We start from the raw sequence: 24,385 nt of genomic DNA, 5'->3' as shown, positions 1-24,385 counted from the left end.
AAGCAACAAGAGTAAATCCGGGGATCCAACTAGACATGTTTCGGACGACGGCGACTTTACATTGTCCCGTCGTCTGAGTCAGATAAGGTAATTAGCAGCGGTTATCGTGTCACGCCGCTTTATTAAAATAGCGTTCTGCCGCTTCCTTAAGATACTTAGGTATCGATTCTGTGGTAGCTATCATAAGCACAAGATATTTAACAGATGCCAGATTCTCGCTTACGACGTTTCAAGATAAGCTTACATATATAAAATTACAAGTCAATAGCGGAGCACCCAGTGTAGGTCAGACCCGGACTCCTCAGAACAAAAGCACTGGCGAGTACCGTCGAGGAGTCTAGACAATGTTCGAGCGCAGGGCCGTACTCAGCGCAGGGCCATACTCAGTACGGGGCCGCCCTCGGGCTCGCCACGATTCTAAAGTTAAGTCGTCGTGAAGATCAACATTTCTCACGTACCAAGGTGCTGCGACGGCTATCCTGCAAAAACGGGATTGGACGATTTAGAGAGAGTTAACGTGAGTGTGAGCGAGCACTGCACGACCATACGGCTCCAAATTACGATTCCCTGTGTGATGTGTACCAGAGACTCACTTGAATACTATTAAACACACTAAACACCCGGACAAAGAGCAAAAAAACCTGTTCATCGCACAAATGTCCGTCCGATGCGTTAATCGAAGCCGCGACTCTCATTAGTGCACCAGTCAATTAAATAACTATTTAAGAGTAAAGTCATACATGAATAAAAAGCAGTTTTATTTTAAAAAAAATATTTATTTAAGACGCGTTAGTTTCGGGGTTAGCTTGTGTATGGTCGGGAGGTTTGTTCACGGCCCACCGTCTCTCGGACGCCGTGGTGACGTCACCGCTCGACAAGCCTCAATCGGATCGGGCCATTTGGCGTGTACATCGGGTGGATGTGATACTCGAGTGGCTCGCGGCGGTACTCGATCTTGTAGGCTTGGATCATCTGCACGAGAAAATAAGTCGGAACGTTACTCAGCAAAAATTAAGATAGCTTGGCTGGGAGGTGTTAATGCATCCGCCGTATAGTCCTGACCTTGCACCTTCAGATTTCCACCTGTTTCGGTCTCTTCGGAATTCTTTAGGCAGTGTCAGGTTAACATCACGAGAGGACTGCGAAAACCAATTGTCGCGGTATTTTGATCAGAAGCCCCAAAATGTATATAGCAATGGGATCATGTCCCTACCTACAAGATGGCAAAAAGTTACCGAACGAAATGGTACCTGCATACTTTAGTTAAATGTAAATAAACTATATTAAAAAATGTTGTGAATTTTCTTAGAAAATGCGAAGAAACTTTTTCCCCAACCTATTAAATCTGACGATCGAAAATTGGACCGTAACCGGTACATATGAAGGTTTATTTGGCACTGCACATAAAAACAAGTCTAAATTCTAGGGTCCTCGATGATTAGTAGCCATCATGGATTCTGTTAAGTTAATTAAGTCTAATGCAATTGAGACAATATTTGAATGAGCCATGACAGTTTCTTTTATAGCTTAGATGAGTGGACGACCTAAAGGCATATCTTTTTTTTTTCTTTTTCAAACGCATTACTGCATCACGGCAGATATAGCAAGGACGGTGATACTTACCCGTGTATTCTTATAAGACGTCCTACCACCAGTAACAATTGGTAAACCAGTATACGGTTGGTCGGTTAAGTTAACATTACAAGAGTCCATAGATAGACTTCTGAGTCCGCGCGGGTAGATACAACCACCCTGCCTATTTCTGCCGTGAAGCAGTAATGCGTTTCGGTTTGAACTAGCAGCCGTTGTAACTATACTGAGACCTAAGAACTCATATTTCAAGTTGCGTGGCGCATTTTACATTGTAGATGCCTATGGGCTCTTATTTCAGAAATTATATAAAACAGACAAGGCTGTATGGGCTTAGATCCCCTTGCCTAATAAGGAAAAATTGTACCTAACAAAAAATTTCTATGGGCTCTAATAACCACTGAACACCAGGAGGGATGTGAGCTCGTCCACCCCTTTAAGCAATAAAAAAATAAACATATTTGAATGCCGCCACCCACCCGAGTGATCTAAGCTTCCAAAACAATGGCTCCTTATTCTCACCTTACAAATGACTGTATGTATTTCGAGTTCGGCGAATCTCCGTCCCAAGCACATGCGTTTGCCGTAGCCGAATGGCAGCGAGGCGAAGGCGTGGTGGCGCTGCGCCGTCCGCTTCAGCCAACGCTCCGGCCGGAACTGGGAGGCGTCCTTGAAGTACTCCTCGCTGTTCCCCATCACGTAATGTTGGAATATCACTTGGGTCTGCAACAAGTTTATTTCGAGATGTGAAACGCTATTTGGTATAAGCGACATTTTTGCGACTTTGCAATGTGCTTAGTGCGAGTTTTTTAACGTTCACTATAGCGTAAAAGTTAACTCGAATTTGTATATTTTTTTATTGGTCTTGTAGGCAGACGAGCATACGGCCCACCTGATGGTGAGTGGTTACCGTCGCCCATGGACTTCAGCAATGCCAGGGGCAGAGCCAAGCCGCTGCCTACCGCAAAACAGAGTATAGAGTTGTATAGAGTTGGAATGTTTGCCTACGTTTGTCGCTAGGGGCGCTGTATATGGCGTGCTTTTTTTTAATAATAATATGTATAATTTATAAAATATTTTTTCAATAAAGGTACGTAGCTGCACTAGTACTATACACTAGCTTTGCTTGACCCCTAGAAAATATGTCCGCCACTTTACTCTTGTGCATTAAGTTATATAGATTAAATAAATAAACACTCACCCCTTTGGGTATGTTGTAACCGCATATGACCGTGTCTTTGGTGAGTTGTCTCCCGTTGCCAATCACAACAGGGTACATCCTTTAACGAAAAAACAAAATTAAAAATGCATACATTTTTTTATGTGCACGTACGAAAAAGTGTCACGTTCCGCCTGAGCTTGAGCGTGCAAGCGAGAGCGCGGAACAAGCGATAGAGAGGCACGATCGGCCCAAGCGTTAGCTTGTGACACATTTATCTTTCTTCTCGCGTGACGTCAGAGCTAGCAGTTTAAATAGTTCTGCTGCCGGCGTTATCACGTAAAACTATCGTCTCACTTTACAGGCAACCAATTATTTGCTCTACAAAATTCTTCCAATGACCCTGATTAATGTAATTTTTATATTTGTAACCTCTTTAAGTTTATGACATAAATCTTAAAAGATGTTAATATATTATGTTAAAAGATGTGACATAAATGTTAATTTGAATATTGAAACCACAGAAATAAATCGAGAATATATATATAAAAATAGTGCTTTTTTTCAATAAAATATTTTTTTCTCTTTTTTACAATAAAATCATTTTTAATTCAATTTTATTAAAATTTATTTTCTATTTTTTAGTTGGATTTTCTATAAAAGCCAAATAAAATTCTAAAATCAAATTTCTAAAATATATTTAATAGTTTTTATAAACTATTATTTATTTTACATTACAACGGCTGCCCCGCCCTTCAAACCGAAACGCATTACTGCTTCATGACAGAAATAGGCAAGGTGGGGGTTCCTACCCGTGCGTACGAGACTCACACGACGCCCTACCGCCAGTAAAAATGCGATAGTCGTGGTAAGAACCCGCCAAATAATATTGTTAATAGAGTATCTAGCCGCCAAAGTTTCAAAACAATTGATTGTATTATGGTCTTTCGTCCGAGTCCACGCATAGTATTCAGAACGTCCGAAATAATTCAATGATAATATTTAAAGAAAAATTTATTTTAGTTTTTTAATTTTAGTTTCAACTATACTAATATATAAATTTACAGTGGTTTTTACGGATGTTCCGTTATAACTACTGAACCATGCCTCCGATTGACTTGAATCTTGGTACCCATGTAGAAACTTATACTTGTACTTAATGGATAGGCTAATATTTATATGAGCGTTGGACTCCCTACAGCAGTTCCGGGGGCGTTAATGATGAGAATCTTTGTGGGGGTGAGAAATAATAATGTTAATTTTAAATGCCAAGCGAAGCGGACGGGTACAGCTAGTAATTAAATCTAGAGAGACTCGCGAAATTCGAAAGCAATCAAAAAGGTTATTTTAAGGAAGCAATGGATTATAAAATCGTTAGCACCCTCTAATTTACGCAAAACAAACCTTAAGACTTCCTTAACGGTAGCCTTCAGATAGGGCATCTGGTTGAGGTCCCCGGGCGACATCGGACGACCTTGTAGAGCCTTGGTCACTTCTTCATATATTTTCTCCTGGACGTGAGGCCGCGAAGATAGCTGATACAATATGGATGCTACTGCGGTAGACGTCTAAAATTAAAAAGAAACGAATTCTCTATGGGCAGAGCTCAAAATTCATCTGGTAGCGATAGCTAGAGTCTATGGACATGAATTGTATTGTTGTTTTATCTAGAGTAAATATTCAGAATTTAAAAATTTTTCATCGATTTCGGATATTCAATCGTTGATGACGAAAAAGTCTTGCCTGAACTCAAAAGTAAACATTTGATTTACTAAGCATAAATAGTTTATTATTAATTTTGAGTTTTACGCAAACGGAATGAAACGCGTATGCACGTTGCATACATGACCCGCAATGTACGAAGCCGTAGATCATTGACCCCTAGCTTAAGCCAATTGTTTTGTTTGTACTACATTACGCACAATTTGTAGACATTTAGAAAACCACAATTTACCGAACGCGAATATTTCTTTATCGTATTAAAAACTTTCAGCACCTATCGGCATTCGTTTTCGAGTATAGCTTCCCCGTAGCCGCCATTGAAAAAATACGTGGTGATGACATCATTAGTGTTTTACCGTGTCAATCCCGACAAGGAACATGTCCAGAGCGGCCACAGCGGCCACCCTGGCTCCAGCGGCGGTCACCAAGTCCTGCAGCAGCGACTTACTGCTTCCGTTCAACTTGATCTCTTCCAATGCCTTATCCACGTGACGAAGAGTTACGCTGAAACGAGACATTCACATCACTGGTAGTAGGACCTCTTGTGAGTCCGCGCGGGTAGGTACCACCACCCTGCCCATTTCTGTCGTGAAGCAGTATGCATGCATGCGTTTCGGTTTGAAGGGTGGGGCAGCCCTTGTAACTATACTGAGACCTTAGACCTTATAGCTCAAAGTGGGTGGCACATTTACGCTGTAGATGTCTATGGGCACCAGTAACCACTTAACACCTGGTGGGCTGTGAGGTCATCCACCCATGTTATGTCTTAACACGAAAGAACCTCACCTGAGGATAGTGTCTAAAGCAGCGACGTATCGTCGGAACATGGCGGTGGGGTAGAGCCTCCACCACGGCGCCCTCAGCTCCAACTCCCCGACGCACAAGAAGAACGTCTTGACGGCGTCGATCAGGCGCTGACTCTCGGAGCCTTCGCAAGCTTCGAAGCAGCCCAGCCGGGTGTCTAGGGCTATGAGGCCTAATGCTGTGAAAAAATCGAAACTGGTTTACCAAATTTGTATTTTATAAACGACAAACTAACGATTTAACAGTCCCAGTTGATATAATATGAGTTTTAAGGTCTTAGTATAGTTACAACGGCTGCCCCACTCTTCAAACCGAAACTGCTTAACGGAAAAAATAGGTTGGGTGGTGGTACCCTACCCGTGCGGACTCCCAAGACGTCTTGCCACCGGTGTGGTTATGGGAGTCAATAAATACCACAATACTGCTGAGCACCATGAAACACAAGGCGAAAGCAGTAATATTGTACTTATACTTCTAAGGACACCGGTAATTGTCCTTATTACGCATATTTACAATTTTTGCGGGTATGATTTTTGGTGGAATTATTTCGTATAGGCATACATTTAGGCACAGTCGTATCGCACAATGCGGGTGCACCAACCCTTTAGGATACGACGACTTCAAATATCGCAATCATATTTAACGACTACATTGTTAGTATAGAAAAAAACCTGCTCACATTCAAGAGACCACTTGTGTATTTCATTTAGAAAATCTTCAGGAGTTTCCATGTTCTCGTCCCGTATTTTACGAATCCTGAAAAATAGTTAACTATGAGCTAAAGGTAGCCAACATTTTATCGACAATCTGTTACATTCTGTTATAACGGTAGGCAGCGGCTTGGCTCTGCCCATGGCATTGCTGAAGTCCATGGGCGACGGTAACCACTCACCATCAGGTACCGTATGCTCGTCTGCCAACAAGGGCAATAAATAAAAAAAGTGTGTGTGTCCGCTCCGACGCACGACTGGAGTTTACTGGATATAAAAAATTAAACGAAACAATACGAGAAATAGTTCTATATTACGACAACACGATACACTACAGATTATTAACAAATTAACGAGACACAAAACAAACGACTAACAAATATATGAAAATACAATAATGAGAGAAACGCGCGATCAGTACGAGGCTTTGTGGCGGACTGCCGGCGCAGCAGCCCGGCGTCACCTGCGATAACGCATTTCGTGTGACATGCGCAATCAGGCGCATAACGCATTTCGTGTGACATGCTAGTACGATTTTGGTCCCCATAATTTTCATACCCCGGGCCTATATATGTAAATCGATTCTAAAGGAGTAAACTCCAAAAATAAAAAAAAGTCGCCATTTCGTATAACCAACTCTCAATAATGTCAATACTCAGATGAGGACTTTAGAAAACTTGAGAAAGTTGCGCAGGGCAGACATTAGGGGCTTTTCCTCCAAATAGACTTCCGGCGAAACCCCATCAAAATCTCTTTATCTCCCGACACCTAATCCTCACCCGGGGACAGAATCCAGACGAGTTACATTAGACGAAACCTGTTTCTCCTAGTCGAAGATACTTTAAAATGCCTATTGATTTGCAAAAGATCTAATTTCGAATTTCTTGCTAATTCTTGTCAGTGTCAAAATCATGACGATTTAAAAGCAGCTACGAGCGTCTACTTGAATAAAAAATTTAGATATTGATTTTCTCCCACAAGGTAATTCAAGGGATTGGATCAAGTGTTATCCTTGTTGAGGGAAGGAGATTAGTTTTTTTTTCTTATTCACCTGGGAGGGGTCCATGCTTTTTTTTCTACCTAAGCTGAGAGCCTTGAGAGGCTATTCCAGTGTAACCTTAACTAGTAAGTGAGCTCACGGGACTCAAATCTGACGACGTTACTAACACGAACCCTAGCAAGAGCAGTGCTTCGCAGAATCTACCTCCGGATCGGAAACGCGATCCCCTGAGAAGATCTGGCGAAAAACTCAATGGGCTATGTCTGTGGGTTAATTTACTCGTCGAGCCCTTCGTCGCAAGCGACGGGTTCGACGAGAACTATGACCGGAAGGTCCATGCGCAAAGTAATCAAAAATATTTATTAGAAAAAAGGGCTTTTTTATGAATGTAGGATTACTGGTCCAGAGGCCTTTCCAGTTTCACCAGGAAGTGATTAGTGTTCACACGAACCTTTCCACAAAACAATCAGCCACTTCAGCCACTGGCGCCGTGTACTGGGCAGCCGCGCCCGCACTTAGCGCCACTCTCGACACCTTCGTCCTGAACGCGGACCACGAGTCTCCATGCCTATAACCACCATATAGATTATTGCTACTACCGCGGGGTGGTAGTATGAAGTGGGGTTTCGTTACGAGCTATTTTGCTTATCATCATACCTTTGAAGGACAGGGCAGCCGTTGTACTGTAATAACTGAGACCTTAGACCTTATATCTCTAGGTGGGCAGCGGCAATTGCCTTGTTGAATTGCCGGATGGGCAGTGAGCTTGTCCACCAATCTTAGCAAAAGAAACTTTTGGTATTACAGACCTTCGGTGACGCGCGAGTTGCATCAACAAGCCTCCTCATATCAACCGGTGTCTTCACCAGGCTCCTAACCCAGCTGGATAACGAAGGTCTCGTAAGATTTTGGTCCCATTTTTTTTTTGTATTGCTTAAATGGGTGGACGAGCTCGAGGACTAGGATTAAGATCCTTTTACCCTTAGCTTATTAGTATGTACTTGAACTCCCGCAAAGATTCAAAAATTGTATGATACTTGTATACATGTTTATTATATTTTAATGTGGGAGTAACGTCGTTCCGCCATATAAACCTACTTTCTGAATTAATTACTCCGAAGTTATTTTCATTGTAGATGTAGGACATAGTAGGCGTGCACAGGTGTAGATGGCACGGCCTGCTTGAGGCTTGGGCTTAAGTAAGTTTACAGGACCCATCTTCTTCTTCTACATCGTTCTCTCACTACCGAGGATTGCGACCACATGTGACGTTCTTCTACTGTGTTCGATCATGGGTGGCATGGACTGCATGGTACAGACTACCACCAAGTGCTTCTCTTACTAGAACTGACCATCTGGCTGGTGTTGTGCCCACGGCGCGCTTGCCCTCTATGTGACCCACAATTATGAGCTTCTCTAATTCAAGTCTGGGAGACCGCATGATGTGTTCGAAAAAGCTCATAACACGTTCCCTTTTTCGGATGTTTAGCTCCCATAGACATCGTGAATATTTTGACCTTGAGACATGAGGTCGAATTCTCTATTGTGATGTTTAAACGCTGCTCCTACTTTCAAAATGGAAGGCGCATCTACTATCTGTAATAGCTTACGTAGAAAATTGAACTGGTCTTCATGGAATCATCGTATCGTGTATACAAGCCTTATTACTACCTATTTCTCTCGACTACTATGTCAAGACAATTAATGAGTGTAATTCGTCTCACACAGCAATAACTCCAGCGCAGTTTTCCTCGGCGCTAAAGAAATCTTTTCGGAGCGTGTGCTTGTAGTAATTCAATGAAGGCATTGAAGGACTGAAAAGAAACAGACATTATTTGTAAATCGTACCTAAAAATAACAAGTATCCAATAGTTCAAACATGACGAATATCCAAGGACCTTCAATACAATGCCCAACAATTCAATAAGGTCTTTTTTCAGGATTTTGGGAGTTTTTAAAGGAAATATGAGACTCACCGATGGGGTGCGGCATCCTCTCCTCTAAACACCCTCTCGACTTCGTTAGCATCAAATACGAACAGCATATCCGGTCGCCCCAATAGACCTGCCATCTTGACACACTTCCCGTATTTCGCGCGTAGAGATACGCATATCCTGTCAATGTGTTCGACTGAGTAGCTCCCTGAAATAACGTTAATTTATGGTGTTGAGACCACAGATAATACACAGACGATTAATTTTGAATAGCCCGCCATTTGTCATGACAGCTATCACTATTTGACAGATGACAAGTAAAAACAACGCCATTAATAAAATAACTCGATATATGAGTATCGTTTTTAACAGCGTATTGAAATTATTAAAATTACACTACAATTAGAACGGTTTCGGATATAGAACGAAAATTTCGCGGTCGCAAGTTTGCATAGCTAAAACATTATTACGCAAAGCACCTTCTTGGTCAGCATTTGTAAAGTTGGTGGAGAAAAATTTAAGTGGAAAAAATGTGAACTGTTGAGTCAGGCTAGTGATGTGAAATATCCTTGGGCCCGCGGTCTGCTACCAACATCTGCAGATCGTCAAGTCCCACATACTCCGCACGCCCCCTAGGCGCAGGGACCTCACAGGGGGTCCGGTCCCCGGTCCGAGAAAAAAAGCTAGTGATGTGAAGAATCGAATTCGTCCACATCGCCAAAGAACAACTTAAAACATTTTACGTTTAATGTTGATCAACTTTCGACCTTGTCTATGACACGTTCGAATACTTTAATAGTAGATAAGTTTCGAAACAAACGGCCGTCATAGATTAAAAAGTTTATAAGACACAGATCAATTATTTCGTAATCGTTTCGTAAAAGTCAATTTCGTTTGCATATATAATATTTGACCACAGAAAAATTACTAACGAACACAATCAGCCAGTGATGTCGCTGTAAATGTTTTTTTTTTCTTTTCAATCGTGTCACTCTTGACAGAGTGGTCGTGATCGTCATGTAGTGTTGGAAGGGGAAGACTTGATGCGTCTCACGATGTCGCGCCACGTAAATGTATAAGAAGTAGATTATTGACGCCAGTTGTTTTCTAATGAGTATACGAATGAATGTCTTAGCCGTTATTAAATGGTGGTAACCGACACATGAACTTAACAATTCACAAGCGTCTTTTTTTTTCTAACTGTACTGATAGCCTTGAGAAGCTATTTCAGCTTTACCCTAGCGTGTAGGTGAGCTCTTGGGCCTCAAACCGGGAGTGTTGCTAACACTAGCCATACCAAAAGCAGTGCTCCGCAGAATCTACCACCGGATCGGAAACGCGACCCACTGAGAAGATCCGGCGAGAAACTCAGTGGGCTGTGTCTATGGATTAATTTACTCGTCGAGCCCTCCGTCGCAAGCGACGGGTTCAGTGAGGCCGGTGACCGGTGCTTGAGGTGCCTAAAAGCACCATTAATGGATCGGGTGTTTTGATGTTAACGGTTCCCCACAGATCAAATTATAATGTGTGACTACATCGCCGTGGAAATATACCTACCATTATATCGACAATCCGATGCTTTAACTGAATTTCAATTATGCTTACCACAGTCAAATAGCTGAAAAGAAGTTTTTTGTCTATATATTTTTCCCAAAATTTAAACTTAAATGTAAAGTTGCAAAAATGTCGCTTAAACCAAATAGTATTTCAGCCCTCGATAAATACACACGTTTACGTGTAGTACGTAAATTCATAAATTAATTCATAAGCTATGATATAGACACGATATGCTCATATATAAAACGAAAAATCTTGGTAAATAACCTGTATAATATATGTAATCGCTTATAATATAAAGATAACTTCTAAAAACATACGAATACACTATTACTGATGGTAGGACCTCTTGTGAGTCCGCACGGATAGGTACCACCACCCCGCCTATTTCTGCCGTGAAGCAGTAATGCGTTTCGGCTTGAAGGGTGGGGCAGCCGTTGTAACTATACTGAGACCTTAGAACTGATATCTCAAGGTGGGTGGCGCATTTGCTTGTAAATGTCTATGGGCTCCAGTAATCACTTAACACCAGGTGGACTGTGAGCTCGTCCAATCATCCAAGCAATAAAGAAAACAAAAAGAATTCTCGTTTAATCTAAAAGTATCAAGTAAATGTTGCTTAGTCATTAACACTCTAATAATTTCCTTTCCAAATAGAGAAAGAACCTTTCACAATCAAGATTATAAGTAGGCTTTAACACAGCGATTCTCAACCTCTAGCACTGTGCCGCGGAATTTTTGTATATCACTAAATTCTTAGTGTGCTATTAAATTTTAGAAATGTTTGGTTCATTATATTATTATGTAGATATTTCTCATTAAAAGTTTTCTTATTATTATCTTGTAATTATTCTCTTAACAAACGTACAATTTAAAACATAAATCAAATCATAAAATATATTGCACATTCTACTTTTTCTTTATTGCTTCGATGGGTAGACGAGCACACAGCCCACCTGGTGTTAAGCGGTTACCGGAGCCCATAGACATCTACAACGTAATTGCCGTCACCCACCTTGAGATATGAGTTCTAAGGTCTCAGTATAGTTACAACGGCTATCCCAGCCTTCAAGCCGAAACGCATTACTGCTTCACGGCAGAAATAGGCAGGGTAGTTGTACCTACCCGCGCGGACTCACAAGAGGTGTTACCACTTATATTCTTTTAAATTTTTATAGTTTTGTAATCATCAACGTCTAAAATCTTTATCTTTGTGTGCCATCAAATTTTGAAGTCTCTGGGCCGCGATAAAAAGGTTGAGAATCACTGCGTTAACATAACGTGCTTTTAAAAGAAAGTGTGTTATAATTTTGTTACGAATCAAATTACTTTCAATTGAAGTCGCTACGTTTACTGTGAGTCTTGGGCGTAAGAATCGGTAGATAGAGCGAAGTGTGTAGCCCACACGAGTTAAAGTAATACTTGTGACAAATTTCCTTATACGAAAAATATTTGTCGGTATTATTTATACTTATGGCTTAATCATCTAGAATCGAGATTCTAGATTCTTCTAGAATCTTAATTAATCATCAAACCGAAACGCATTACTGCTTCACGGCAGAAATAGACGAGGTGGTGGTACCTACCCGTGCGGACTCACAAGAGGTCCTACCACCAGTAATTACGCAAATTATAATTTTGCGGGTTTGATTTTTATTACACGATACCCGTGGAAGTCAATCGTGAACATTTGTTAAGTACGTATTTCATTAGAAAAATTGGTACCCGCCTGCGGGGTCCGAATCCGCGTTTCGGTTTGAAGGGTGGGGAAGCCGTTTTAACTATACTTGAGAACTTGGAACTTATATCTCAAGGTGTGGTGGCGCATTTACGTTGTAGATGTCTATGGGCTCCCGTAACCACTTAATACCAGGTGGGCTGTGAGCTCGTCCAACCATCTAAGCAATAAAAAAAATGCAAACTAATTTGTTGTACCGTCCTAAAAAGAAAATACTAAACACGTTTTTGATTTCGTCCTCTTTTCGTCGTTCATAAATCATAATAATAAATCTATTTACGGTTAATTTAACATGTTGCATAAGGAAGGAAATATGCCGCATGCATCGTTACACTGCATACACACAAGTGGCGTTTCTCTGTACATACACAATAGTATCGTTTTCGTAATGTTGTATCGCCCGGGTTTTTTTTTTAATTCTTTCGAGATACACAAACTGATGGCGATGTTAATTTTTATTTTTTATAGCTAAGGCCGACATCAAAAACAAGATGGATGTCATAGATATCAAAAACGTAAATACCGGCACCCAACTTGAGACATGAGTTCTAAGTTTCCATTTTTACAGTACAACGGCTGGCCCATTCAACTCTTCAACCCGAAACGGATTACTGCTTCACGGCACAAATAGTCAGGATGGTGGTTTTTTATTATTGCCCGTCTAGACAAACAAGCATACGGCCCACCTGATGCTGAGTGGTTACCGTCGCCCATAAACTTCAGCAATGCCAGGGGCAGAGCCAAGCCGCTGCCTACCGTTAAGTACTCGCCACAAGCCTCGTTTGAAGAAGGATATGTCATAGCGTCCAGGAAAAACCATGGAAGGGAGCTCATTCCAAGCCCGGATGGTACGTGGCAAAAAAGATCTCTGGAAGCGCAATGTGGATGAACGCAGTGGCTCCAGGTAGTATGGATGAACTCTATTCCGGTGGCGGGCGGTGCGCTGGTAAAAACAAAATGCAAACAAAACAAATATGCCCATACTGGGCCGACAAGGCCCACAAGACGCCCTACCACCTGTAATAAAACACTATTTACTTTAACAGCACTATTATACCTCCCTAAGTCGAAGCCTCAAAGCAATCTCAAGTTCAGTATAAAACTTGGTAATAGTATAATTGAGGCCTATAAAATCCAAGTCTGTCAAATATTCAGGTAAACTACAAAAATCGTCCCTAAACACGTCATTACGGATCCTCCTGAAGGGCCAGTGATAGCAACACGCTGAAATAACTTTGTTCGGATAGCTACGATATTCTTTATTTTAAAACATATTTATAAAGAATGAGAATATTACTAATAATATAAATTTTAAATGATAAAACTTCGTTTATTAGTACTTAGTACTGAGTAAAAATAAATTTTTTGAACTGAATTTGTTAGAGATTTAGCTGCATTTGTTATAACATGAAAACACTAAAGCGTGTCCAATTAACTAAACAAAATAGGGCCATTGTTAATCCATTTCACGACATTATGGCGTTTAGCTGCCTTTGATTTTATAGGCCTCAATTATGGATGTCTTTCACAAGATTAAATCATATACTAAAAGTTATAGAATATTTGAACATTTGAGTAAGAAATTAAAACAAAAAAAAAAGGTGCGTGAGAATTTATTCCGCACAGCGCAATGCTACGCGCCAAAATAAGTGAGGTTATTAACTCTAAATGACGCGTGGGGAATAAAAATGGCGACCTTGTCCTACATCATTTTCACAACATAGCGACGGACGCAACGCAGGGCGTACATAAACATTTAAATTAGAATTTACTTTGTAATCATGCGCAATAATTAAAAACACTACCGCGTATGTAATGTGGGAAATCCGTGTGTTTTATAACTGTGGAAACAACATCATACTAGTAGAGTTTTTTTTTTTTCGAGAAATAACAGTTATACGTAGCTATTGGACGAATATGTAATGAGTTAGCGTTTTTAATTTCATTTACTACTTTTGTACTGGTACTAGTAAACTAAATATATAATTTTTTATAATAATAAAAACCATATCAAATTATTGACTTTTATAATTAACCGGAAAAAAAAACAAAAACTTTTTACTCATTTTTTATTTTATTGCTTAGATGGGTGGACGAGCTCACAGCCAACCTGGTGATAAGTGGTTACTGGAGCTCATAGACATCTATAACGTAAATGCGCCACCGACCCTGAGACACGAGTTCTAAGGTCTCAGTATAGTTACAAAAGGTCTCAGTATAGTTACACTTCAAAAATTTTTAAACAAAAAATATTAGCGCTACTTAAATTAAATAAACACGTTTAATTCCTTTTAACCAAATAGACAAAATTATGAACTAAATAAGATAAGGAAGGGTGGGTTTTTTATTTTGTATAATCTTCTCTATATATAAAAATGAATTGCTGTTCGTTAGTCTCACTAAAACTCGAGAACGGCTGGACCGATTTGGCTAATTTTGGTCTTGAATTATTCGTGGAAGTCCAGGGAAGGGTTAAAAGGTGAAAAAATATAAAAAAGCTCGGAATTATATAAAAACAAACAATTTTGTTTTTCCTTTGATGTGTCTTTTATTTATAGATTGAGGCACTACGAAGTCTGCCGGGTCAACTAGTATTTTATATAATATTTATTAACTTGTTCATCTTTAAACATCAGAGTTTATTGAATGTATGTAGATATTTAAAAAACCGTTATATCGTCATTTATAATTTTAATCATATACTGCGAATCTTTGCAAACTAGAAATTTATAACCTATATCCATTTTAAGTGAGCGCTACAAAAAAGCAAAGCAATAAAGCAACGGGATCTGTTAATCAAACCTGTTCTTAAATTTCTAAAAGCAAAATATTCTTGAACATCGTAGGTTGTGAAAGTTTTATTTCGGTATTCGGGTTAAAAATCTGCATTATTTCCGAAATAAAACCGGTCCTTCAAATATTTAATAAGCTTGCTATTTTTGAATGGCAGAAAAAAACTAAACCTTTGTAAACACATAATTAATATAAAATTTCATTAAAAAAGAACACCGACTTAACTAAATTAAATAAAATGAAAATATCTACAACGAAGTCACTCAAAAACTATTCGTCAGATCTTGATAAAATTTAAAAGGGACTATCTGTCACAAGCTCTAGCTATTAAAAGAAAAATCAGTTCATCCCATAGATCGGTTTCATACTTCAGTGATTCATCCATTGTCCAATACGGATTAACATCCGTAAAAAATACGGATGTTACTAATAAAATACTACTAATAAAAATACAATCGAATACATGAAGTCGGTTAAAAATTAAAATTTTTGTTTACCTAGTTAACATTTTTCTTCCATAAAATTACATTCCTTCTCATCATATTTTGTCTATGGTAGTAGCTTTTACTGGTGGTAGGACCACTTATGAGTCCGCGCGGATAGGTACCACCGCCCTGCCTATTTCTGCCGTGAAGCAGTACCGTAAAATGGGGCGATTAGGGACAAATTCCAACTTTATGAGCAATTTTAAGGTAGTTGTTGATGTATATAATGCTATATCAGGATCAAAATGATTGAGTCTTGGGGGCATCTTTGTTGTCTAATTTAAAATTATGCAACTAGCATTCCAGTTTAAGCAAAAAATGCAAAAATATGTGTAATCCCTATTTACCCGAAAATTGCGGTTAATTGGGACGAAATGAGAAATTTGCTAGGGTTGGCACTACTTTTATTTTCATATATAGTTTTAATTAATTTATTTATTTAGTTGCACCAACAAAGTGATCATCAATAAAAAAAATTGAAAAACTGACAAAAGTACACGGCAGACATCACCTCAATTATAGGTGCAATCGACAGTGCAGTAACAACAATATATATATATATATATATATATATAAATATATATGTATTTATACATATATAGTGGGCTTTCTTAGAAACGGTTTATATTTCTCCGTTCTCGGTAAGTACTTAGGGGCTGATATTTCTATCTGGGTTAAGAGATTAGGTGTGTCGGTTATTCCATGGATTAATCAGATGAATACCCCCACTCTGAACAAATATTAAATATTTTATTATGTATTACTTAGACATTTTTGTCCACCTTGAGATTTCATTGATCTTGTTACATATCTCTGCAAAATCGACTTACTTATATTAAATTGCTTATCTATTTCAAATAAAGACTTATTCTCAATTTCGCTTCGATAAACCAGATTTTTACCAACAAATTTAAAAAATATTGTTATAACTACATAGACAACCCTACAAACCTGTACCTATTTATACTTAAGTCGTTTCCATTTCACGTATTCTCATCCCAATTGACCCCTTTTTCGTTGTTATTTGTACCTACCACGTCCCCAATATCCCCAAAAACAACAGATTTTTACATGTATTTTTATTTAATCAAATACATTAAAACCAATAACAATTGAGACTTACCTTTAATATATATGTTGGTTCAAACACTAAATAACGTTTATAAATCATAGTCGTCTTCTATTATTATCAAATAAATAAAAGAGAGCAAAGTTTCTAGCACTAAAATAATTACCACCACAGGAAGTTAATTTCAAACGCGATTTTTTATAAGTTAGCAGCTATTATCATGCATATTTAGAGTTGTTTTGTGAACTTTCAACATTCTACTATTAAACTACAAAAAAATGGAAGATTTTGCAACGAATATAAAACTTATATTGAGCGTCGAAAGATTTTCCCGGTTTTTTCCCGATTCGCCTTTCAATCCCTAATCGCCCCATTTTACCGGTAATGCGTTTCGAGTGGACGGCGATAGGCTGAAATGATGATGATGAAAGCGTTTCGATTTGAAGGGTGGGGCAGCCGTTGTAACTATACTGAGACTTTAGAACTTATATCTCAAGGGGGGTGGCACGTCAACGTGGTAGATGTCTATGTGCTCCGGTAACCACTTAACACCAGGTGGGCTGTGAGCTCGTCCACCTACCTAAGCAATAAAATAAAAAATAGCGATGAAAACATCAAAGATAATGTAATTAAAACATGCATCAAATGATTCAAAATCTTGAGGTGTTGAGTGTTTATAGTTGAATTCTAATCATTAATCTAATTACTAGTCTAAAAAGAAAATGCAATCAATAGTGTATTCCATGAATTTTCATAAAATTCAAAGTAACATATATCTAATTTCCAATTCAGAACACCGAATTTCGATACAACCAAGGCCAAAGTTAATCTAAAATTGTAATCTATGGCATTAAGCATCTCGTAACAACATAAACATAATATTTAGCTCGTTATTTTTAAATCTTGCAACATTCGCCATGCAATTCTAACAATAATTACACCGTTTACGATTTCTCAAGTTTCTCTATGTATTAAAAAGATTGCGGGAAAATGTTAAGAATAGTTTTTATTTGCATTATCTATACATATATATAAATAAAATTGGAGTGTCTGTTTGTAATATTGAAATAGCCTCTTTTTACTACATTCATATGGATATATATACGGTACATAGTACATAATAAAAAAATTTTTAAAATTTTTGTTTGTCTGTCTGTCTGTTTGTTCCGGCTAATCTCTGGAACGGCTGGACCGATTTTGACGGGACTTTCACTGATAGGTAGCTGATAATGTAAGGAGTAACTTAGGCTACTTTTTTTAGACTAGCTTCGCCCTGCGGCGTCACCCACGGTACGAAAATAGCCGCGGGTAACATCGCGGGACTCTGCTATTAATAATAAAATTTGATGTTTCCGAAGCCGGGTCGCTAATACAATATATTGTCGTGGCGCTGTTGGTTGCGCAAGGAAATCTTTGATTGATGTCGAAAGTAAAAATTACATTTGAATGTTAAGAACATTTTGATGGTGTCTATAAATACAATGGCGGTTTGAGTGATTATTTTTATTCAAGAAGTTTTCTTCATTGATAGTAGGTACTTTGAAGGCTTTATTTCGCGTTTTTAACTGCAATGATTTTTTATACAACAGATATGTTATCTTCCTAGTAACTGACTCTTCAAATCTGATCGCGCCATATATATCTACATACCTACCGATATATTACACACACATGTTGACAAGTAGCATTAATGAAAAGTACAAAAGATGGGATAAGCGCGTGAGCAAAAAAGATAGCTATAATTGGAACGATTACACTTGTTATATTATTATTGCATTTGTTTAGACGCGACTAAAGACGAAACGTCCCGATTGGCCTGTTTTCGAGTCTTCACTTGACGTGCGCTTGACACATATATTATCTGCTTCTTTTTACATATAAAATATCATTGTTTAACTGTCAATAAATTGTTACTGACGCTTTATATACTTTACAGTTTTCATTCGTATAAAGTAAACGGTAGAAAATTTACTTTTGTTATTTAAAAGCTAGACGATATCAGGCAGGCTGCAGGCAAAACATGGAGTGGAATAGCCAGAGAGAGACCATAACGGCGTGGGCTGCAGGAGGCCTGATGGCAGGACCTCTTGAGAGTACGCACTGGTAGGTACCACCGCCCCGTGCCGCCCCTGCCTTGAAGCAGTAATGCGTTTCGGTTTGAAGTGTGGGGCAGCTGTTGTAACTATACCGAGACCTTAGAAGGTCAAGGTGGGTGGTGGTATTTACGTTGTACATGTCTATGGGCTCCAGTAACCGCTTAACACCAGTTGGGCTGTGAGCTCGTCCACCCATCTAAGCAATAAAAAAAGGCCTTTGCCAACTGGCAAACCGACTAACAGAAAATAAAGAAGCAACAAATACGCTAACAATTTTAATTGTCTAAAATACATATTATCCTTTCTGCAGTTGAGGTGTATAAGTGCAGTAGTATAACATAATTGTATATCTGTTGTCCGAATATAAGGCTTTATTATTATTATATTTATAATAAAAAGATAGCAGCCCCGCGATACTACTCGTGTTATTGTCGTACCGGGGGTGACGCCGCGGGGCGAAGCTAATCTAAAAAAAGTAGCCTAAGCTAGTCCTTATATCATCAGCTACCTATCAAAGTTCTGTCAAAATCGGTCCAGCCGTTCCAGAGAGTAGCCGGTACAAACAGACAGACAGAACAGACAGAAAGCTTAAAAAAAATTTATTTTGGTATATGTACTGTGTATACATACTTACGCATTTAGTAAAAAGTGGTTATTTTATTATTACAAACAGACACTCAAATATTATTTGTAGGTATAGATGTCTAGGTATAAGTTCCCAAAGCGATCTAAAATTCAAAAAGAATATTTTCATTGTTAACTTACCGATATAAGGAGTGAACCTCCAAGTGTTTCCAAGTAAGGGCAGTGGCTTTGGACCTGGTACATCTTCCCAGGGTTTGACAGGAGACGATACTTCAAAGGCTGTAGCGTCCACGACGTGAGTGGACCTGGCTCGCTGGATGTGGACGGGACACGTGGAAAGCATCGAATTTTTTGCACCTAGTAAATTAATCATTATCATAACTAGAGGTCCCGCAGTAGTCGAAATTCGACTATAATTAATTGAAATTGTAAGTTTGTACACTATTATGATTGTATTTTATACTTCTATAATCACAAATTTCGCCAAGACTACACTATAAAAAATATTAACAAAGACAAACAATATTTAATCTATTGTCAGTTTGACAACAGACGTCAAGAACAAAAGTTTGACTATAAATAGTATGCATGCGTGTGTGCGTCAAATACATGGTATGTAGTGTGCGTAATATTTTATTTATTGATTTAAAGTATCCTTTATGCATTATTTAAAAAAAAAATTAGCATTCTGCACTTCTTCTCTATATTCTCTATAAGTGTGGAAAATTTCATACTCCTCCGTTCGCGCAATTTTCGTAAAAAGGGATACAAAGTTTTTGCTTCACGTATCAATATATAGATACAAAATCTAATTTTATGTCTCGAATTTTTTAAAGAAAAATCAATAAGTTCCTTCTTCGATTTTCACGAGTCATAGATATGATTAAAACAACTTTTACGACTGTCCGTGTCCGTGACCGCGGAAACTGGAAAGTATTCAAAACGTCGGGTATCATAAAACGATATGAAAAAAAAAAGTGCGTGCGTACAAAGTACACATGTCAGAAGTGAAACCTTTTTGGTGAACTAATTTATAAGTCTTGCTTATATTTATACAAATCTAAAACTTTAGATTTCCGAGACTTAGAGGAAGGGAAAAAGGAAGATATGTTCCCGCCAAAAGTCTGTCAAATGTCAATCTCAAACCTCAGTGTTGACAGTCACATTACGTTTATATCTCTAAATTGTAAATGACTAATATTTTGCCAATTGAATTGACTAATTTAATTTCATGCTATTTGATTAATGTTCCAAATTCTTTTCATTTCATTTCAATTCCTATTAACATTTTTCACAAAAAAATTATAAAATATTAGGCCGTATGGTATGATACATTTGCCTTTCCAGTTGGAAAAATACAACAACTACTACTACTGACATTTGACAAGTACTTAATTTCAATAGTAATTTGATGTCACTTCCGTTGCATACCTGCGTGACGTTCTGTAAAAATTTTACCCTCATACGCCTAAAAAAGTTTCACTTCAAAAACTCTAAACTAAACAGTAAAAAAACAGTTTTAATTAGATTCTGTGATTGTAGATTAAAGATTGTAGATTAAACTGTAGATTAAATTAAGTCGAAGGAAACCAATTTTCATGCTTAAAAAAAGAGAAAGAAAGAAGGTATACCCATTTCCTTGCTGCCTTCCGATACCTGCTGGCGGCTGGCCGTAGTGCAGATGCTCCTATTCACTGTCCTCAAGGGCCACATCACTGCAGTTCCCCTCATGGTGTACCCCTACCTGTAATCATTTTTTATCAGGAAACCCTTTTGTTATTATAAAACCACTCGCCCGTCGCCTGTCTCTGTATCCAGTTGGTGCATGCCTTAAAATAAACTAATGGTCCCGCAGTAGTCGAAATTCGACTATAATTAATTGAAATTATAAGTTTGAACATTATTATAGTTCTATTGTCAAAGACTACTTTCTTATATTTAATATTATACTTCTATAACCACAGATTTCGTCAAGACTACATACACTTTAGACAAATAATATTAAAGATAAACAATATTAACCTATTCTCAATTTCACCACAGATTTTAAGCAATAACAAAAGTTTGACAATAAACAAAAGGGTATAATATACATAATATGTGTGTATGTCAAATACATGGTAGTGTGTGTAATGTTTTTTTTATCGATTTAATGTATTTTCAAAGTATAATTAAAATATTAGCATTCTGCACTCCTTCTCTATATTCTCTGTAAGTGTGGGAAATTTCATACTCGTCCGTCCGCGCAATTTTCGTAAAAACGGGTGCAAAGTTTTTGCTTCACATATTAATATATAGATGACTGATTGGAAGTCGGGAAGGTTCAAATCTTCACAAGCTTCCGCGCATACGAAAACATTAAATAAAGTACGAATCAATCATAATACAGTCATGTCTACAATGGACGGACTTGTTTCTACATCTATATTATCTCTTATGGAAAAACATTTATTATATTGTAGTGTGCAACAAACAACACGTTACTTTAGTTGTAGTATAGGTATAACCATTGCATTTTGTATTAGGTGATTAGTAAGGCAGTCTTAGTACTCTCTTGTGGAGAGTATTAAGCGGTAGGCAGCGGCTTGGCTCTGCCCCTGGCATTGCTGAAGTCAATGGGCGACGGTAACCACTCACCATCAGGTGGGCCGTATGCTCGTCTGCCTACAAGGGCATTAAAAAAAAAATCAATAAACGATCGTCGACCAAAGCACTCGTTTCATTTAGATAGCCCACACATCACATGGCGACCCTGCCAGTGGTGCGTCGCGGGCGCGCCTCTTGTAAAGTAATATGGTGTGAATTTATTAGAACGTATATATATAAAAATGAATTAGTGAAAAGTCTCGCTAAAACTCGAGAGCGGCTGGACCGATTTGGCTAATTTTGTTCTTGAATTATTTGTGGAAGTCCAGAGAAAGTTTAAAAGGTAGATAAATATGAAAATGCTCGGAATTAAATTAAAAATAACAATTTTGTTTTTCCTTTGACGTGTCCCCTGTCGGACGGATTCATTTTGTTTGTTTTAAGTTTATTTTCTACAAAAGTACGTCTTTTATTTATCGATTGAGGCACTACGAAGTCTGCCGGGTCAGCTAGTTTTAAATATAACTTTAAATATGAATGGCCTACAAAAATCATAAGGCGTGGTTCGTTCGTCACGAAAGAATTTTTAAATGTTTGAGAACCGGTATTAGATAAATGTTTGAGTATTATTGCGTAGACAATAATCCCAAGCTAACGCATTGATTGTTTTTGAATAGAAGTGGAAAATAATCCGAATTTTATTTAAAGGGTAGTCGGAAAATGGCAACTTCAAAGCAGTTTTTTATTTATTTATGTTATTATTTATTAAAGTATTTTTTTTTTTTTTTTTTATGATTGAAGGTTTACTGTTGGCCCGGAGGCCTTTCCAGTTTCACCAGGACAGGTGGGCGAGCAAAGGCTCAGCCAGGAAGGGTGGGATTTGCTAACAGCTGCCCGAGCGCCTCCGAAGGAGACCTAACAACTCAAGAGTAGCTGCTTCGCGAATGAATCTACTACCGGATCGGAATCGCGACCCGCTGAGAAGATCCGGCGAGAAACTCAGCGAGCTGATTCATGGGTTAGGTTGCACGGCGAACTCTTTGTCGAGTTCGACGAGTACGGTTACCGAGGTCCCTAAGCCTGCTCCTAGAGCTGAAGGCGTCTAGTGCAAAGGTTATTGGATCTGATGGATCCGTAAGGACGTGTCTAGGGCGTCGACGGTGACTGGCTCCTGCATGATCAGGATTCGGGGAATAGTCAGCGGCGGCTACGATAAGGCGATTATCATGACGCATAGCCTTATCGAAGTACCGTTCCGACGCTGACTTCATGTATTTCTGTATAGATTCGAGGCCCAGGTCGTCGTGTAGGTCAACGTTCCTCACGAACCACGGAGCTCCGACGGCTAACCTGCAAAAGCGGGATTGTAGAGATTGAAGGGTGTCTATGTGTGTGCGGGCCGCGTGAGCGAACAACACACTCGCGTAAGTCATGACGGGTAAAGTCAATTAATCAACACACAAGTATCACGAAAAGACAAAAATCAGATCCTATAGGTATACCATCTTTGCCAGAAAGCAGCAAGATTAGCACGTTTTTAGGCTAAATCCAGCGTCTAATTATTGTGTTTTACCGTTTTAATGTTGTGGTAAGTGGCGGGACTGAGTGTCTTCATGATGTCTGTGGACTACAGTGACCACTTAACATATAGGTATGCGACAAACAAACAATGACAGAATTACGTTGTTGCCATAATATTAGCACAGTTAATAATGTAATAGAATTGTCTATATGATTTGTCATTGTACTTTAGTATGTAATGAATAATTGTTTATGTGCGTATACTTTGGTAGTTTTAATGTAACTCATATACAATTATGGTGGCACTAAATAAATTATGTGCAAACTTGTTCGTGGTACTTCAAACAATCAAACAATCAAACTTCAATTTTAAAAAATAATTTGCGCAAAATGGATTAGGTACGAAAAATGACACAAATTAGCGCTTTTTTTAGCGTTTACAAATTAACGAATTCTTTCCTGTTTCAAAATGTTTACCAATCCATAGCTTGTTTTATTAATTATTTAGCTATTAATTACATATTATTTATTGATTATTAGTTAACAAAAACATAAATATAAACTTACCTATTGTACACAGTTCACACAGCTATGCACGATCAGAATCACACGATACACACACAAGAATTAATTAATTCAAAATATCACACCCAATTTTTTGTTTGTATACGCAACGAGCGCTCCATAGTAGTACGTAGTACGACTGAACGATAGAAATGATCCATGTACTTACTTTCTGCGGGCGCGTTTCCAATGACACACGCGATTAATGTCGTACGAAAATTTGACGGCCGTAAAAATAATTCGTTTACTGGTGGTAGGACCTCTTAGGAGTCCGCACGGGTAGGCACCACCACCCCGCCCATTAAAGCCGTGAAGCAGTAATGTGTTTCGGTTTGAAGGGTGGGGCAGTCATTGTAACTATAAAGAGAACTTAGAACTTATATCTCAAGGTGGGTGGCGAATTTACGTTGTAGATGTCTATGGACTCCGGTAACCACTTAAAACCAGGTGGGCTATAAGCTTATCCACCCAT

The 24,385-nt window shown here is 38.5% G+C and overlaps 1 protein-coding gene across 1 annotated transcript; it reads right to left on the bottom strand.

Annotated features, from left to right (window-relative positions):
* Nucleotides 1–755: 755 nt before the first annotated feature.
* On the bottom strand, nucleotides 756–24,054 carry CYP49A1 (probable cytochrome P450 49a1-like). The gene is made up of 13 exons (NM_001287830.1): nucleotides 23,917–24,054; nucleotides 20,874–20,986; nucleotides 19,423–19,599; nucleotides 8,962–9,127; nucleotides 8,710–8,799; nucleotides 7,437–7,553; nucleotides 5,955–6,031; nucleotides 5,258–5,453; nucleotides 4,828–4,975; nucleotides 4,154–4,317; nucleotides 2,792–2,870; nucleotides 2,113–2,313; nucleotides 756–972 (listed from the first exon to the last, which is right to left on the bottom strand). The coding sequence occupies exons 2-13, from the start codon at nucleotides 20,971–20,973 to the stop codon at nucleotides 865–867; spliced, it is 1,623 nt and encodes a 540-aa protein (NP_001274759.1). The 5' UTR covers nucleotides 20,974–20,986; nucleotides 23,917–24,054; the 3' UTR covers nucleotides 756–864.
* Between the last annotated feature and the right edge of the window lie 331 nt (nucleotides 24,055–24,385).

Source organism: Bombyx mori, chromosome 14 (genome assembly GCF_030269925.1).
Source record: "Bombyx mori chromosome 14, ASM3026992v2".
NCBI classification, from domain to species: domain Eukaryota; kingdom Metazoa; phylum Arthropoda; class Insecta; order Lepidoptera; family Bombycidae; genus Bombyx; species Bombyx mori.
Note: the sequence above shows the minus strand (reverse complement) of the source record. Positions and strands in the feature narration are given on the sequence as shown.